Source organism: Miscanthus floridulus, chromosome 1 (genome assembly GCF_019320115.1).
Source record: "Miscanthus floridulus cultivar M001 chromosome 1, ASM1932011v1, whole genome shotgun sequence".
In the NCBI taxonomy this organism is placed as follows: domain Eukaryota; kingdom Viridiplantae; phylum Streptophyta; class Magnoliopsida; order Poales; family Poaceae; genus Miscanthus; species Miscanthus floridulus.
This window is the reverse complement of record NC_089580.1, coordinates 138,934,192-138,953,561: the sequence shown is the minus strand read 5'-3', so window position 1 is coordinate 138,953,561 and position 19,370 is coordinate 138,934,192. Positions and strand designations below refer to the sequence as shown.

Here is a 19,370-nt window from a genome sequence, read left to right as displayed (position 1 = left end):
TCCATGAACTAACGATCATAAAAATTATAAGTAATCGTGCATATCATATACTTGTAGGGTACGAGCCGTACGCAACGGCGATGCGACCACACCGACGTTGGCTACAGTCCCAATGTGTTGCCAACAAATCCGAAGAGACAGAGGCGTCCGAGGGATCCTTACACTCCTGGGTCTTAGTTTGTTAGGTCGAACGAATATTGGCGTCCGAAACTTGCAGGCTTAGTTGGTTATGGTATGTAGAACTTATGTCAAACCAATGAAAAATTTATGCGGCAGCTTATCAACTTGCGCACAGACTCCATTTATTTGCTTCATATTCGTTTCAATGCGTCGCGACAGCACTGCCGGTGAGATTAAGTAGCAACTAGTTCGGGAACCGGCAGTCCTGGCGTATCCCGACGCCGGTGGCCGACGTCTTGACCCCGATCCTCCCGAGCTTGGTCATCGCCGCCACGAAATCGCCGAAGAAGACATCCTAGTTAGACGCGCAGTAGTCGACCGTGCTGCACGACCCTATGTCGAACTAGAGCACCTGGTCGGAGCCCACCAGGAAGGGGTCAACGAAGCCGGGGTCCATGGTCCATGATCGCGTCACTGCCGATCCTCAACCAAAAGCAGCCGATCTTCTGTCTGCGCCCAGGTTCTGTGGCGCCATGCGCCGTGGCGCGTCAGTGCCGCGCCAAGAACGGTGGCACAGCAGACCCTGCCACGTCACCGGTCAGCGGCTCCGGTCTTCGCCACGTCACCCTTCTGTCGCGCCATGACAATAGGCGCGGCCAAAAGTGTTAATTTAAAAAAAACAGTGTTAGATTTAAAATTATTTTATAAAAAGTGTTAAAATAAAAAAACTGTATATTTATAGCCACGCGACGATTGCTTGGTCCTTCCATTAACAGCGTGTGCCGGCCGGCCGGGCAGGAATTTTTTATGAATAAAATAAAGGCCCTCCGAAGAATTAGTTGCACGGACCACACTTTATGTCTCAACCATGTGCGCAACGTTGCGTTGCATGCGGCTACATCCATACCGGCTGTCACTCAACGATGCACAATTACGAATCGGCGGGTGTCCACGTACGTTCTTTTTATTTAGTGCGTTAGATAGAAATTTCACGACTTAGATGAAGCGCATGATAGACGGCCTTCATGCATCCCCTCCGTACTACCGTCGGATAAAAACAAGTCGGACAAATGAATATTTAATGCCTCTCCTCTTTACCCACAGACCATGCGCCGACCATGCTTGTACACTTGGCACTGGATGGGCCACCGACCATGCACCGACCGGCATGGCTCCCATCCCGTCTTTATCTCCGGTTCTCATCCCATCCCCATCTCCATTCCTCGGTGGCACAGGCACCCGGCCCGGTCACCACCAACCCTAGCCAGACGAGCTCCATCTCACCGCCGGCACCGGCCCCTCCCCCGCCGGCCTCCTCCTCCTCCTCTGCTCCTCCCTCCTTCCCCCTGCAACCCTAGCCCCGACGAGCTCCACGACCCTGTCACCGCCGCAGCCATCGGTCGTCTCTCCAGCGTCGGCGGCCACCCCTCCCCCACACGGCTCCCTCTCCTCTACCCCTCCATCTCCCGACGGCGCGACCACTATACCCCGCGACGGCGCGACCGCGTCCGTCCCGCCGGACCACGCCGCGTGGGCTCGCGGCCAGCGTGGAGGCGCTCAAGGACTCCATCCGGGGCCTCGACGTGGCCGTGGTTCGGCCGCGCGGAACATGGCCACCTCGATGCGCGGACGAATCGTGTCGTGTCCTCTTCCTCCCCCCGGCGGCTACGGGTCCAGCTGCGGTAGCTGCGCGGACCGGTGGCCCTTGCCGGCGGCAACGGCGCTTGGGTCACGACCAGCCTCTGCTGCAGGCGCTTCCCTCATCTTCATCTCTGCCCAAGCTTGGTACTCCCAAAGGTCAACCTTGTCGCTGTCTTCGAGTAGATCGACGCCGTCCAGGTTCGTGTCCCCTTCTTCTCAGTCTGGATCTGGGGTTCAGTCTCGATGGGGTTGTTGCGGCCTTCTCAATTTGGTTAGGTTTTGACTGACATCTTTGTGTTTCCTTTTCCTAAGGCCCTGCAGCTTGCCGGGAACGCCGCCGAGGATCCACATGGTCGTCACTGATAAAGGTCAGCACAGGAAAGCATGGTTGGCAATTATATTTTCAGAGTTCTGAAACTTTTATTGGATGCTGTAAGCTTGTGAGGAGTTACAACTGTGTTTCCTTTACAAACATTGTACTGATTATGAAAACCATGCATTTATAGGATGTAGTGCAGAAAGGCACTGGAGGTTGGAAGAAGATTGTAAAAGCCTTCGGGAATGATATTTTGTTGGAAAGTGGATAAATTAACAGAGCTCACTTAGGGCAAATTGTATTTTCGGACCCATCAAAACGTCAGCTTCTAAACCGGTACGCCTTTCACTGATTTCAAATATTTCATCCTTTCACTCTCTGTTTTTATGAATGCAGTAGTACGTGTCAATTTTGTTGTATTATGCAGTATTACATGAGTCAACTGTCCACCTATCATTCTTTGTGTAAGTACTAGTGTTGTTGAACTTTATTTGATTTATTTATTGTTACCATTAAACATGAAAAGACAAAACATTATCTATGCTACAATGCTAGAGAAAATAAACGTGAGTACACTAAAGATGTTACAATTGATTAATTAGCTGTGACACTGGTCTACCCGCTTCTCCTTTGTCCTTTTAGCGTAATTTTTCATGTGTACCGCTTGATGACTTGATTCCTTCTTACTGCCATTTTCTGTTATTCTTATTTCTGTTAATGTTTCAGTTAGCTGAAACATTTTATTGTCTGCCAGTATTTACCGTTGCTAATAGGAGTTGTTTTGTTTTTAGTTTTTTTTTCCCAGTCTTCTGGCGCCACATATTTCTTGGGGCATAATGTGGGAGATAGCAAAGCTATGGATGAAAGGATGCAAGGTTATCATCCTGGACATCCCGCTGCTGTTTGAGATCAAGATGGATCGGTGGACAAATCCAGTAATTGTGGTCTGGGTTAACCCAGAAACCCAGATTCAGAGGCTGATGTCAAGAGACGGGTGCTCTGAAGAACAAGCGCAGAGCAGGGTCAACGCACAACTTGCGTTGGACTGGAAGAAGTCGGAAGCCGACATAGTGATCGACAGCTCTGGATCACTGGATAACACCAGACAACAGTTCCGTGAAGTGTTGAGGAAAGTCTATGAGCCCTTAACATGGAAGGAACGCTTGAGATCTCGAGATGGCCTGATCTCTGTTGTCGTGTGCACGGCAGTGGGCGTTTTACTTGCCCGGAAGAATCTGCTATGATCCTGATGAGGTTTAGGAAGCTATGAACGGTGATGTGTCGTTTTAGAGTAGAGGACGTGCACAATTAAGCTTGTCTGGTGCCTGTGCCTCAGGAGGAAATTGAAGGGCTGTATGTGGAGCTTTGATTGATGAAATATTTTTTTATATGACGCATTGTTTTTGCAGTAGAAATTGCCAAAGTAACACAGTGTGTATATAGGTTGGCTGGAGGTGTCTCTCTGTCCAGTGTACCCTTTTCTTTCTTTCTTTCTTTCTTTTTTTTTTTTTTTTTGAGGAAGTGTACTCTTTTACTGGTTGATTTTACTAGACGCGGTGGTTCGATTTACGAAACTGCGTTTGGGCCTGTTTGCATGTGCCAGATATTCTTCCAAACCTCGTGGATGGGCTGGCAATTACAACTGAATTCGGCCCATCCATGTGAATATTCTTGTGTTATCTTGTTATTAGGCAAGCGAATCCTTAGAGATGACAGTTTTTTTTGTAAGTTCTTAGCGATGGCAATTGTGCATAAGTTGGAGTTTGTTAACAGTCATGGTCTGCTTGAGGATTGGTTTAGATTGCTTCTTAATAACTTACTCCATAAACATAAACGTAGCTGTGATTGCTGGCAGAAGCTGTGACCATGAGGTCGTTAACAAGGGCACTTTCGGAAACAATTTAAAGGAGTTTTGCTGCGTACAGGCAGAAGGTTACCATACACCGCCAGTCATGGCTGGAATCACAGCGTCGCTGGTTGTGCAGCGTTCAATCATAGGACTCGTGCCTTCTTCTTACGTTTGGGGAGAAGGGATGGGCAAGGACCGGAGGCATGTCCTGGGCAGGTTGCGCCTCGTCCGGTGCTCCACCGGTCACCACCGTCCGGCGGAGCAGACCTGCATGTCGCCGTCGCCGGCCGGGTCGGACGCGGGCGGAAAGGCGCTCCCCGGCCTCTGGTTTGGTGGCACTAGCACGGCGTCCACAACGGCCGCGGGACGGTACAGTGGTTGGTTGCACAAACAAAACCAAACCTCGTCGCAAATCTCGGCGCGCAAGATGACACGGCCACGAACCCCAAACACACTGCACTTGCATCGCTGTCCTGCAGTTGCGAGCTCACACAGTCACACACTCTCTACTGGTCACATCACCTGCTCCAGTTCCGTGTGTTCATCCATCTGGGCTGCTGTAAACAATGTTATTCTTGACCTTGACAGCAAATGGAAGGAGAGTGAGAGAGCTAGCCGACAAGGACTTCTGGCATTAGCGACTCATCCTTGGAAATTTAAACTGTTGTTAGCGTCGCTGATTGGTTGCATTGCTGGATAGTATACCATGTGTTTTGGTCAGAGTCAGATTGGTACGGCCAAACAGGACGATGGCACGGGCAGTAGCTGCCAACGTACATACATACGTACAGTTGTCAATTGGAAAGCATAGTACCAGCCATGCATGCATGTGACGTGCCAACACAAGGTATCCAACCCATAGGCTTGTGTAGTCTACGTCTATTGTTTTGTCGTTGGCAACCTTGCAACGTCGCAGCAGCAAATAAAACATATAGACAAGAATACTCCACTTCGATCTGCTATATTTTGTCGGTCATGCTGCAAAAGGTTCAGTGGCGCTTCTTTAGGATAACCAACAAACCAGTTCCATAAATTATTGATCCATTTCTGCTGGTTTCAAAAAGCAACAAACGAATTGTGCGAAGCAAATTTGAGAGGAAAAAAAACCTGCACCTTTTTTTGTAGCTGGGCGCATGCATCAGAGGCGGGCGCATGTTTTTTTTTCTCTCAAATTTGCTTCGCCGTTTTTTTTCTAGGGGCAAAAACGTCTTTTTAACGGTCAGTTAACACCGTTAGCTAACGGATTTGACGGCAGTGTCAAATTAGGAACGAAAGTTGAAGTCAGTGTCAAATAGGGAACGAAGAAAATTTCAGAGCCAAGAAAGGAACGACTCATTTTCCCAGTGTCAAATAAGGAATTCTCTCTTTAAATAAACTAATTTTGTATAGAAGTGATGAAGCTTAAAAAGAATATGCAGATCTGATAATTACAGTTTTCGTTTACATAATATGCTTTCTACTTTGAAATGGTAGAAGCTCACCTAATTTCGGAAGCAGCTTAAATACTAAACAAGACAATGAGACATTGAGCCTTATAAGTTCTAGGCAGCAAGGCTCAGTCAGTCGCCCAGTTTTTCTGTTTCACTAACAAAATGTAATAATCATAATTATCTAAAGATGCGCACATCATCACGCAGTCCACCTAATAATACAATATTCTTACTGCAATCCTGAAACAAGCTTTAAGGGGTTACTTGGCATACACATAACACATAGGTACTAACATTTTTCCAGCATATCAATTCAACATATGGTCACCAACAGCATTTGACCACTTATTGAGAACAACCCTCTCACAATTTCCCTCATCATAATTTCACATGCTTATCAGTTATCACTTATCAGGAAATTAATTTTCATAGTACCATGTCCTAAACATAAAGCACATAATGGAATAATTGCAGGCAAAGCAACCAACGGATCATCTAATAAAATGTTTTTTCAACCTAATTGAATATAGAGGAAAACACTACACAATACCTTCTCGTCCTCAGTAAACCACAGTAGAAGGTATTTCCTTTTTGATGATCTTGTCAAATCTGCAGATGCAACAAACATCAGGCAACTAATACACTTGCCCGAAGTCTTTCATATGCAATGTGCACAATGCAGGTACTTGAACTTTTTTTTTTTGTCATTTTCAACCCCAAACTTGCTATTGCCAAACAACCTATCTCAATGATTACAAGCACCATATCTCAGTATTCACTAAGCTCAGACGGTTTCTTTGTGCATCGCGTTAGTTAGTATGAGCTGCCCAATTCAGCAGCCCAAATTTCCCATAGAGAAACTGCTGGTCTCAAATGCTTTGAAGCATAATCTATCATAAACCATTATTACATCCACTATAAAGCAGGATTATAAAGTAGGATCTACACCTAACCTAATCAATCCCCGCTTACGCAGAGGCCCCCCGAGTTACTAAAGACTAGGGAACCAAATCCCGATCTGGCGTTGGGGATTACCAGATCAACAATCTCCCAGGTCTCAGGTTCCAGATGATAGATGGAGCGGTTACCACCGAACTGTACTGCTAAGGTGTCTACTATAAATCAGTGGGTCTTGCAACAGAAGGAGCGGGGATAAGGGTAGGGTGCTTACATGGTTGGGCTGTCGTTGGCCATGGTGGCGAGCGTCGCCTCCTTCTCCGAGGACATGGTGAGAGATCGATCGCCTCCCCGAGCACACAATTGGTCGCCGCCGGCACCAGAGGTGTTCCGTGGTTTACGGCTTTACGCTGAAAAAACTATTGTTTGGGAAAAAACTGACAAGTAGGCATTTGTAGCTGAAAAACTATTGCTTAGGAAATTGAATTAACTTCTGAGCAAGGGCAGCTTCAGTGCTTCTTGTTTGCTTCTTTTAATATATAGGACGTCTTGTCAAATGTAGATATGTGCCTCTGCATTTCTGCTCATGCAGGAAGCTAGGCATGGTTATTTGGTTAGCAACAAACATTGTTGTACAGGCAAATCATTGAGCATGCGGTGTAAAGCAGGCATGAGTGAGGCATTCGTTGGTAGGAGATGGGATCAAAGAGAGATAAACACCATGTGCCTTTGTGCTTTGCGTCGCCTGCGGTTCACGCCTCCCATGACCCAAGTCTCCCCGCACTCTTTTTTGGGCTCTTGTCGGAACCTTGGCTTGCAGCCATATTAGTCATTAATGGCCTCGGACATCACTCACCTCGAACACATAGGACGTGCATTTATGCATATCCTGTTTGTGCATTGTTGTGCCATAGTGCTGGCAGATACGCCATCCATAGGTGTCACGCGTGTCGTGGTGTGCATGGCCTACTCGTTCCTGTTACAGAGTTAGGTCTGTACTGTGGCTTTGTGCTCCGCGTTCGCCCGTGGTTCACGCCAATAGTGACCTATGTCTCCTCGTACCCCTTTTCTGCACTCTTTGTCGGACCCTTGCCCTGCAGTCATGCATAGGCGATGGAGAAGGGAGGCGCTGTGGGAGGAGGAGGAGAGACGACCGGCGGCTGTGGCGGTGACAGGGTCGTGGAATCCATTCTGATTTCTGACCAATCCATTCACTAGGAGGAGAGACTGCAATGTCGGAAGCTCTGAAGGAGGCCGAAGATCTGCATGTTCATCAGCTGGGTGAGGCCTATCTGTTCACTAGGGCCAAGCGAAGGACGCTGGTTGATGAAAGGCAAGATGCCCCGATCTTGGAGGGGATCCCTATCCATCCTCCTGAAAGAAGGAGAATCGGTGATGCAGAACGGCCAACATCTCCACCTTCGAAAGTGTTAGAAGCAGAACCCTTGGTTCCTCTCACTCAGCCATTGCCACGCGAAGATGCGGATCCATAGCTAGGGTGGTAGAAGAATCCGCCGAGCACAAGAATAAAGATGCATGGTTCCAAGGTAGATTAGTTGCCTTGGGATGCTGTACCCATAGCAGTAGTGCTTTTTGTCGCTGTCCTCCTGTATTGTACTCTTGCCGTTGTTGTCGTCCATAGTTGTTGGGATCGTCCGACGTAGGAAGGTGAAGCATGTGCCGCGAATGGGAGTCTGAATGCCTGTATAATGTACCCATGTAAGACCGTTGGAATATGCATTTTATTTATCTCGCCGTGTTTATTGCGCCCGTCTACCTTAAGTTTCATAGACGTACTTAAAGTTTTCAAGAGCGATATTAAGCGGGTTACCAGAGAAGTTACCATTCAGATACCAGTAGATCAGCCGTGGTTGGATAATATAGGACATTGTATCGACTAATCGTGGATGTCCCAGTAGGACACTTGAATCTCATAAAACCAAATCCGCCGTTGGATTTGAATTACTTGTCCCTTGTTGTGAAGGGAACCTTTGTTGTTTGTATTTTTCCTCGCAATACTCCTCTTATTCTGTGGTCTATGACCCCACCGCCTTCACAGCGTGTAAGTTGGTAGTAGTTGCCTGGTTAATAGGTTATGGTGCCGCCTTTGTGTAATTCTAGATTTACGAAATGTGTTGTAGTTTCGCCTAAGGGGAGTGGATCCTAATTCTTTTTTTTTTGTGTAAACCCTCGTGTTAGGAGAAGTACTTGTGTTGTGGTTTTTGTTGTTTCCACCTATAATATAATCCTAGCCAATGTTGTGCTTTAAATCTAAGTGTGTTAGTTGCTTGAGCCCAACTCCATCAAATACTTCTTCCCACTAACATGTCATTGATTTGCTGACCTAGAATAAGCACCATGTAATGACAACCAACTTCTACGTTTGTTTACAATATTGAGACCAACCTTCCGTACCAACACGATCAGAAAACATATTAGACATATGAGCCATATTTCTCAAAAAAATTCCTATACCAAGCGCATCATCCGTAGCGAAGCGCGGGCAGCAATGGCTAGTTATTATTGTAAGGGGACAGATGGGAAGATCTTTAAATTAAAGCTTCGACAGATTCAGTATGGGTCATGCATCATGTTACGTGTAAGATGTCTGAGTTTTTTTATTCCCAGGTATTTTTTTTCGATATAAACACTATGCATTCGATTAGGCCATTTTTAATGGGGGGGGGGGGGGGGGGGGGGGGTTCATTCTCCCGTGCAATCTTTTCTCATGTGACAAAGGGATTTATGAAGAGAGGTGAAAAGAGTTTCATCTAGATAAAATCATGTCTACACCCTGTATTCAGTACAACTTGTCTCTTGCATGTATAGGTATAGAATGTCAAAATGAAACAATGTGTTGCATAGACTATTTCATACTCATCATGTGGCACTAGCTATAGAATGTCAAAATGAACGGGCGGCCAGCAGGGAGGAACAGGCGAAACGTCTGAACGGGGCGAGCCGGCATTGCCATGCACGTGAACTCACGGTCGCGGAGTCAGGATCAGCCCAAGGGAGATGAGAGTCGCGAGTCGGGCCTGCTGCCTCATGTCTTTGCCTTGGCCAGACAGGAGTAACAATTTGGTCCAACGTCGTCCAGGGCTACTTTTGAATTGGGCCAGAAAATTACATGTGCTATATATAAGAGGTATTTTGGACCACGTCCGATGTCTAGGGCCACTTTTAATTGGGCCAGAAATTTACATGTACTATAAGAGGTATTTTGGGACCACGTATTGGTCGTGGCCCTAGCCCCATATTGGCTCTTCAAAATAAGCAGAGCACAATGCTAGAACAAGAAAGGAAATGCAACAATTAAAAAGATGGACAACAAACAACATGTTTTTTCCTCATGGTATTGGGTATGTAGTTGCCACTACCCCTAATACAGATTGAAGCACCAAAGAGTCACCAGGCTCAGTTATGATCCCTTGATAGGGGTCTAATTTTTTTAGTAACTTTACAACCTCTAATTTCACTTTTTTCTCCCAGTTATTTCCCTTGATCCACTACTCCACAAACGATTTGGAGCAATGCCTCCTTTTTTTATAGGGGCGGCTCTATCTTAAGCCACCCCTACAAATGACCATATTTATAAGGGCGGCTCAATATCTAGCCGCCCCTACAAATGAACACCGAATATTAGAAATTAAGTACTAAAATTCAAATTTTTGAACACGACCTTGGATGAAAAAATGATCAAAATAAAAGTTGTAGATCTCAAAAAGTTATGAAACTTTATTATTTAAAACTTTTTCATTTGAATTCATTTAATGCTTCAAAATACTGTTTGAAATTTAATTTTAAATTATTGAAGAATTCTGATTTCTCTTTTTAATCTCTGGCTAAAACTTATAACTAGTCTTTCTCCCTCATACTAACTTCAAATTACTTGATTTTTTTCTAAAATTTTCTAAAATCATGCTCTATCAATTTATTGTGTTCTTACATCTATTATTTTGTTCATCTTTTCTTGTGACTGTGTATTATCTATTTGAATTTTAAATTTTAAAAAATAGAAACTTCGAATGTCATTTTGAAACATTAAATGATTTCAGATGAAAAACTCATGAACATAAAAGTTGTAGAACTCATCAAGATCTACAACTTTTATTTCGGTCATTTGTTCATCCGACAAAGTGGTAGAAACATTGTTCACAAAATTTAAATATCTCCATTATAGTTTACATAAACTATAAGAGGGATATGTAAAATTTATGAACAATGTCAGTTCCACTATGTTGGATGAATAAATGATCAAATGACAAAAATAAAAGTTGTAGATCTCGAAAAGTTATAGAACTTTATAGTTGACAACTTTTTCATTTGAATTCATTTTGTCAAGGAAAACTATGTTTGAATTTCTCAAATTTGAAATTTGGATTTTTCAAACGGCATCGGATGGAGAAACAACCAAAATAAAAGTTATAGATCCTAAAAAATTATACAACTTTGTAGTTGATAACTTTTTGATTTAAAATCATCTTGTCATGGAAAACTTTGTTTGAATTTTCAAAAATTTGAATTTTGAATTTTTAAATGACCTCGAATGGACAAACAGTAAAAATGAAAGTTGTAGATCTCAAAAAGTTATTATTTATAGTCGACAACTTTTTGATTTGAAATCATCTTGTCAAGGAAAACTAAGTTTGAATTTCTTAAATTTAAAATTCAAATTTTGTAAACGACTTCAGGTGGAAAAACTATCAAAATGAAAGTTGTAGATATCGAAAAGTTATGAAATTTTGTAGTTGACAACTTTTTTTATTTCAATTCGTTTGGAGTCTCAAACAATCAATTTGAACTTGGTTTAGGATAATATGTGAGGAAAGAAAATACAATATAAATACAAGTGAGGGTGAGGTGTAGTGGTAGATGAGGGCATGCACGAGGGTAAGGTCGTGGGTTTAAATGCTAGCCAATGCGAAGTCTCCAAAAATCGTGTAAAAATACCGCTGCTATAGAGCGAGTGTGTGGCTCACTAGTGGGGGCCTCCTTGGATTAAAAAAATTAGCTATTTTTGGTAATTTTTTGTGATTTTTGGAAATTGATTTGTATGAGCGGCTCAATATCCAGCCGCCCCTATAAATCGTCAGCCGCCCCTATAAATTAATTTGTTTATGTAGCTGGCTAACCGCCCCTACAAACCGGGCATTTGTACCGCGGTTGCTTAGGGGCGACTAGCAAAGCCGCGGCTACAAATGCAAATAAGCCGTCCCTACAAATACCTGCTGGCGCAGATCGCCTCTATCCTTCCCTCCCCCATCCTCTCTTCTTGTAAGTATTTCTAGAGTCTGGTGCTTACACTCTGTTTTTTCCATCTTTTATATAAATCTTAATCATTGTTGAGAACTCCCCCATAGTTTTATTTAAATAAAACAACCACAAGATCAATGTTAACCATAAGACCATCTCAATGACCAAACGAATGAGCAAATCCAACCATAAGACCATCTCATCCATGAACGAAATAATGGAACCTAAATATTCAATTACATTCTAAAAGTTTCTTATAATGAGTTATAAACACATGTAAATTTAGGGGGTTTTGGGACTGCTCCGCACCACATTTTTTAGCTTCGCTCTACGTTTTTTAGTTAAACAGTTTTACTTCCACGCACTCTGTTCGAGAAAAAATGGTGGAGTTGTGAGAGCACCTAAATGAGTGCTCCACAAACCCTAGGTTTTTGTGGAGCTGCTCCACAATGGAGTTTGTGGAGCAGTCCCAAACACCCCCCTTAAGTGCGTTTGTGCTCGAAAAGAGTGTGTTGCACTTGATCCCCAACTGTGCCACTGTTGGTATTTCTTAACGTCTATAGAAGATAATCTGCAAGCATACAGAATTACCGTTTTAGCTTTCACCCGGAAGTATTGATGGTATCATATTTTCCACAAGGAACGGAGGTATTTCTTCTAACTAATTCGTCCAAGGAGAACACAAGGATAGCTGATAAGGGTGAGATGGATTCCTATGGTTTAGGGCCTAAGGATAGATAAACTCAATTTCTACTTGCTCACTTCGGGCACCGGCTTATGGCTCTACGTCGTATCCGAACATGGGGGGTTACGAGGGACGGACAAGGCTGTCACCACTTGTCGCCTACCTCTCAACCGGAGGATACGAGGCAAACGAAGGTAGCCTCTAGCCTAGACACCACGTCTACGCTATCGACTACTACTCTAGCGGCAGCTAGGAATATCCCTCTTTATCAGGAGTCCTCTACTAGAGCATCCGTCATGGGGACAGACGACGAACCTGTAAATAAGTAAAAGTATAGCTTAACTACTCAAAGATTTTGAATCATAAGAGTCACGAACACTTACTAAATACCCGTGGAGGTACAAAGCCGGTGTTCACCGAGGAACAAGGGAGGAAGGTTACCGATAAGCCCGGCACTTCTTCCCTGAACTCTTTCCTCACATCTCTCCCTATTTCTCTTCTAGAGCTAGCTAGGGCATAAGCCCATTGAGTAGTGTTGTTTTTGCTCTTGCTATGGTGCTCTTCCTCTCTTGTGTGTTGTTCAAATGAGGAGAGGGGAGCCTCCTTTTATAGGTGGACAGGCGGGGGGTGTCTTTGGAATATTGCCCATTCCCATATGGAAGGACCAAACTGCCTCCTTAGCATTAAATTTACCGCCATCCCTACATGAACCGACCAAAGAAAGACGGCCTGTGAAGTTAGCTACTAGGGGTGCGGCCGCACCCTCACTGGGCTTGCCAATCTTGAATTATTTTTTCTTGATCTGTTATTATTAGGCAGTGCCATGATTGGCCTTCATTCAAAAGCGTTGCCCTACAGCAAACCATGAACACAACTTGGAAATTTAGGCCTCTCGTCAAGAGAAGAAAACTGCTGTTTGATTTTGTACTCACTTAGCCCAACAAATAGTTTATTTGTATGAGACAGATTGGCTTGTGGAAAAATGACTCGGGTGCGCCTAATTAATGTTGTTAGATGTGATTCCTATGTGTCCTGCCTTTTGTTAGCGGAGGGCCGGCCCTCAGATTTTGGTGGCCAGGGCAACACTAAAAATTGAGGCCCCTTATAACATATGTACATCCGTTATCGCTGGTATTAGTTTGGATTGTTAGAAATGATAGGCAATATAAACCATGAAGAACAGTAGATCAAACACAGGGGACACGAGATTTTAATGTGGAAAACCCTTCCAAGGAAGAAGGGAAAAAACCACGGGCACCGGCCAGCAAATCTTCGCTATATCGGGTGATGTTACAAACGTCGGGGATTTACAACTTTTCTTATTCCAAGACGACGGCTTACAGGAAGTATATATAGATGGAAAACCCTAATAGGCGATGATTCGCTTCGGCCCAAGCCTCCCGGCGATGGGCCTCACTTCGCTCCAGCAGAAGTTAGCCTTTATCTTGTACATAACTGAATTTAGATCACAGCTCAACATGGATGCTAAACTAAGAATAGTTACCTAGCATGCATTACCTATTCTCAAAAAAAATATCTTGTCACATACTTCCTCCATCCCAAAATAAGTACAAACAACATGAACTTTGACTAAATTTATATAAAAACAGTACAAACATTCATGATATAAAATAAGTGTCATTGGACTAGTTATAGAAATATATATTTTCATAATAAATTTATTTAAAGATACAAATGCTAATACTATTTACTATCTTGGTCAAACTTGAGCTTGATTGACTGGCACAGATACCATAATTGCATTCTTTCGTGGACGGGGGAGTAAAAGACAGGTGCTGAAATTTTTAAAATACATTTAATAATTAAAAACTAGCACAATGCATATATATCCTACAAGACATACTGTTACAATGAGCATCCCTATAGCCGCATGGCAAAAAAAAAACAGAGAGAGAATTGATGCACACGTTGCGCTCCTGGCCTTTAGGCCTCTTATACAGCACAACACGTTGCACTCCTATAACAGCAATACATACGTCACCTATAGTCTGCGGTACTTCAGCTAAACTCCAAAATACTACTCCTACACAGTACACACCTACACCGTATACATACAGGGTTGGGGGCCCTTACGGCTCGGGGGCCCAGGGCAGCCGCCCCTCTCGCCCGCCCCCAGGGCCGGGCCCAGGGCACTTGCATACTGTCTTTAGCTCATGCAAATGTTTGCGATGCGTCATTCTGTTGATCTGCTATCAATGTCAAATACTATATATATATATAGCCGTCATTTTGTGAAGTACGTATGAAAATGGGTTTACAATTTTTAATTGTTTATTAGTTAGTTCAATAATATTAAACATAGCATAGAGTTCCTCACGTGTGTTTTTCCGTAGCGATCCAAAGTTGGCATCATCAGGTCGCCTGGGCCAAATATGCTACCTGGGCGTATGCAACAAGTCAGGAGGTCATTAGTGCCGTTGGCATCCATGACTAACTTCTCTGCTTCTGCTTTTGTTTGTGCATATGCGTCAGGAAACTGTCAATAGAAAATAAATTAAAAATAAAGAGTCAGGTAAAAAAATGCATGTCCACTATAGAGTATACTTTAAATATTTGTGAAGTCAAAAATATTCAAAGAAAAATATTATAGGCAAGCATGCTAAAAAACCTCTACACGTCAGTTGTCACTTTCTCATCATCTTGTGATTCATTGCTAGAAGAAAATAAATGCAATTTAGGTGGTAAAAAAATACATAAAGCGCTTGAATGTGACCAATGTCTAATATTATAATATGTGTATATAAAGATTTCCAAAAGATATTGTCATACAACCTTATCTGGACATGGCAACGATTCATTTACGTTAAATAGACCATGAACTCCGTCGAACACAACAGCACTAGAACTGGTGTGTATAAGCCTCTTCACCTTGCATATCTTGCAAGCATCAATTACATTCTTTGTTCCTGAGTAGGTAGAATATAAATCAAAATACAATTAGTAAATTTAGCATGTGAATGGTAACATCCTTATCCTTTGGTACGTTCTATCGATAGCTTGTATTTGTTAATTGTCTAGTTAAGCTACTCCCAGCGGGACACTACTACACAAAGGCACTATAGGGGCAGCTCCAAACCATTTGTAGGGGCGATTTCCTATATAAATCACTGATTTGTAGGGGCGCGGTTCTCAAGCCACCCCTACAAATCGATTTGTAGAGGCGGCTGAGGGCTTCACCCCTATAAATCTGTTTTTTTCAGAATTATCAAATCTGGGTAAAAAAATAGCAATAATAATAATCCCGGAAGACCCCACCAGGCAGTCACAAGTCATGCAGTGATAAAAGAGAAAGAGGATGGTTAGAGAATAGTGAGTGAATGAGTGTACCCCAAATTTTTTTCTCTTGGAAATTTTGAACAGTATCGTGGTGGAGCTTGGATTCCAAGAGGTGCCTATATGTGAACCACATGTATAAATGGTATTTATAAATATTCTAGATGTGAATGGTAAAACTAACCATCTCTAAAAATATGACCTGTTTTTTTGAAGTGGTTAGTGTCATCAACTGCCTCTAGAAAAATAATTTGTCTTTAGAGCAGTAAGAAATAGTAACCATGTTGAAAACAAATCGAGGCGGCTCTCAAATTTGGTTTTGTATTAGTGATAATTCTTAAGGTTGGATTTAATCTAAATAAATATAGAAAAAGGAAGTATATCTATTTATGTTTTGAAACTATCTATTACTTATTGGTTGTACAACTATTTATCTTTTTAACAACTCTATTCACAAGAAAACAATACAATCAACTTTGTGATACGCAGCGTGCTTTAATTTGTACTGAACAGAGTACCACATCAGAGATAAAGCCTAAAGATCATACAATTAGGGTTACTAGGTATTGAATAGCCTGTAATTAGTGTCATACTATCCTTGGTATGATTCTTCTACTCACCGATCACGTTGACCTTGTAGTGAAGTTGTAAGTTGTTCTTGCTAGGATCCGCAGCGGCTGTGTGGAAAACAATATCTACCCCTTCAAAAACTGAATAAAAAACAATTATACTCCCTTCGTTCTAAAATATAAGGCATGTATGTATTTCAAAAAAAAAAAAAATTGATCAACAGTTACCATAATCATATAAAAAGTTTATAGCACCAAATCAGATACATTATATTTGTATTTAGAAATGATGATTAATCTTTTATTGTTATAAGTTATACCCCTCCATTCCAAATTATAAGTCGTTATGATATTTCTAGACATATATCTTTTGATATACACCTAAATCTTATACTCTTATAAAGCAAAACCCCACTACCTATTTCTTTGAGATTTCGTGAGGCCACGTCATCACCAGAGCCCCACCAAGTCACTAAGTACAAACACTAAATTGCATTCGCGAGCCCCATCAAGAGTAACTTCAAACACTCAATTGCATTTGCTGCCAAACCACCAAGCCATCGAGAGGCATCATATTGTTCTCCGCTTGGTTCCTTTAATGCACCAAACCACCAATTCAACTATGCGTCCAAGCCATTACAAATTTTCAGCACCTTCTCCATGAGGCCATCCAGCATCAAACTCTCATGTCCTTCCAACTCCTCTACTCTACTTCCATAATGAAGCTAGCAGCTAACCAAATTCATCCGTATTTTCTCTTGGATACCTGCAGCAACGTGCGTGGAATTCTTCTAGTATACATAATGTCCAAATATATAGTAAAAGTTATTTATCTAGAGAAGCCAGAATGACTTATAATTTAGAACAAATGGAATATTTTGGAAGAGAAAATAAAGATCAAATCGTGTAGCATAGCAAATGCTCGTAGTGGATCATGGATTTGCACAATCCCTCTGAATGTACTATACATGAAGACTTGAGGAGCAGTGACGGTGCTATACGCACTACTAGGGAGGCGGCTATTTGGCTCGTCTCTACTAACATATCTCTAGAGACCAATAATTTGTAGAGGTGAATATCTAACTACCTCTAGAAATCGATTTCATTTCTAGAGACAGGCCCAAACCTATCCACCCCTAGTCCTCTTAAATTGTTTTATACAATTTTGTAAATCAAACAAAAAAAATAGCAAAAACATTTTTAACCCAAGGAAGCTCAAAAGTCCACGTGCATGTAGCCGCGAGGATCAGACTCATAACCTCAAGCCACGCTCAATCCTTGCTTACCACTCCAACTCAAAATCACTCTTAATCAAGTGGTTGGTATGATCCATTTGTATCCATTTCAACAGATATTGTAATTCATATTTGAGACTCTAAACTAACTCAAATAAAAAATATTTGAACTAAAAAGTTTTAGATCTATTTAAGTACTACAAGTAAGGTTTAGGTATCTTCTCCACCCGAGGCCATTTGAAAACTCAAAAGAATGAATTTCAAATTTTAAAAATTTAACTATAATTTTTTTGGCATTAAACGATTTGAAATGAAAATAATCAACTACAAAGTTGTAGATCTCTTCGATCATTACACTTTGGTCTAGGTCATTTCTCCATCCGATATCATCTGAAAATTCATAAAAACTAGGATTTAAATTATGAAAACTCTAAATAAAATTTTTAGACCTTAAATGATTTCAAATGAAAAAAATTGTTTTAGACCTCTTTGAGTACTACAACTTTAATGTAATTTTGTCTCAATCCAATTTGGTTTGAAGAAGTTATAAATTTTACTGTTGCACCTATTTTTAGAGATGGACATATTGGCAACGGTCTCTAAAAAACCATTTCTAGAGTTGGGTCGAATTTCCAATTGCCTCTAGAAATACCTGTATTTTTAGGGACGGCTGGAAAACCTATCCACCAATAGAACTAGTATTTCTAGAGATGATTCGACTTTTCAGTTGACTCTATAAACCAATTTCTGAGAAGAGCCGGCTTAGAACCCATTTTAGAGAGGTAGTTGGTCACTGCTTATGGAAGTTGTTTCTAAAAATTGTTTATGTAGTTGTGATATGGGTGAGCCACCACCCATCGAACAGTGTGGACTAAACAAGAGAGGGGGAGAGTTCAGCAGCAGCAAGGAAGCTGTGGACGCCGTTGACCATGCATGGATTCGAGACATGTGAAGGACTGCCCGGGGAAGAAGGAGACAAGCATGAATTTTGCAAGCATTTATGGTGACTCAGACAATGAGAATAAGCATCTTTACAATAGAGAGGGACGTTACAGTTGTAGTAGTTGCAAGGATAACGAGGCCTCCCTCAAGTATTTCAGTTTTATTTAGGAAGCGAGCTTAGTTTAACTTGTTGATTGATGAAAGTGAAATATATAGTCATGCATTCAACCACCTTAGGTTTAGGTCATCTTCAACTCGAAATGTATGCATGCATTTTTTTTCTTCTTAATGAAAAATCGTCTAGTTCGTGTGTGATCTTAGGTTGGTCAGTGCTGTCGACGATAAGTTCATGGCACTGAGTAAATGAGACTATATATTTCACAAGACAAATGAGCCTGTATATGTAAAAAAAAAACTCTTCTACAGCTATCATCTAGTAATATATGTATATATTTATTACCTTTGATAAGCTGCTCTAGGTTGCAGACATCAACCGAGGCATAGACGGCACGGCCATCACGGAGAGCATCGCTGAGAATCTCCTCCGTCTCTCCAGGGCCGAGGACAAGACTAGGGGTGAGGTCAGTGACCCGGACGCGCCACTCACCGGAGCGGAGCAAGGCCGCCACCAGGTGCCTGGCCATGAACCCACGGCCACCGGTCACTGCGCGCGCACCACCTCGTCTCCCGGCGACCACCATTGTCATCGTCGTACTGCGAGCCCATCTATCTATCTAGCTAGCTAGCTAGAGAAGTAGTGCAATGGCTGCAGGACGCGCACCTTGTTGTTGTTTGTGTTCACGCATTAGTCCTTGCATATATGCATGTATTTATAGCCACGCGGCGAATTGAAAGGCCCTGGTGTCATGGCTCCACATCTCAGCCAGCCCAAGGAGGCCCAGCAGCCCAGGAGGAGCAACAGAAGCAGGCGCAAGAATGCAAGGGTCCACGGCCCACAATGGGCCTGTAACCGCTGTGAGAGCGTGAGCGAGGAGTAGAAAGGGAGAGGCGAGCGAAGGAGAGGATCATCGAATATTTTGTATCGAACTCGTTCTTCTTCTCCAATACAACCGGGACCTCTCCCTCTGTGAGATCGAGCGCCGCCAGATCCGACGGGTGCTAAGACGGTCTCCAAT

The 19,370-nt window shown here is 42.6% G+C and overlaps 1 protein-coding gene and 1 pseudogene across 1 annotated transcript; one reads left to right on the top strand and one right to left on the bottom strand.

Moving 5' to 3' along the window:
• Positions 1–2,255: 2,255 nt before the first annotated feature.
• On the top strand, positions 2,256–3,321 carry LOC136495300 (dephospho-CoA kinase-like; annotated as a pseudogene).
• A 9,141-nt stretch (positions 3,322–12,462) lies between these two features.
• Positions 12,463–18,941, bottom strand: LOC136464137 (3beta-hydroxysteroid-dehydrogenase/decarboxylase-like). Its single transcript, XM_066463101.1, has 4 exons — positions 18,695–18,941; positions 15,018–15,121; positions 14,595–14,691; positions 12,463–12,509 (listed from the first exon to the last, which is right to left on the bottom strand). The coding sequence occupies exons 1-4, from the start codon at positions 18,939–18,941 to the stop codon at positions 12,463–12,465; spliced, it is 495 nt and encodes a 164-aa protein (XP_066319198.1).
• Between the last annotated feature and the right edge of the window lie 429 nt (positions 18,942–19,370).

Excerpts from the sequence above, each read along its gene's own strand:
- LOC136464137 (XM_066463101.1), bottom strand. The coding sequence starts at position 18,941 with ATGACAATGGTGGTCGCCGGGAGACGAGGTGGTGCGCGCGCAGTGACC. Across the intron at positions 15,122-18,694 it reads CCTAGAGCAGCTTATCAAAG|GAACAAAGAATGTAATTGAT; the intron begins GTAATAAATATA and ends CTACCTACTCAG. Across the intron at positions 14,692-15,017 it reads GAGTTCATGGTCTATTTAAC|TTTCCTGACGCATATGCACA; the intron begins GTAAATGAATCG and ends TTCTATTGACAG.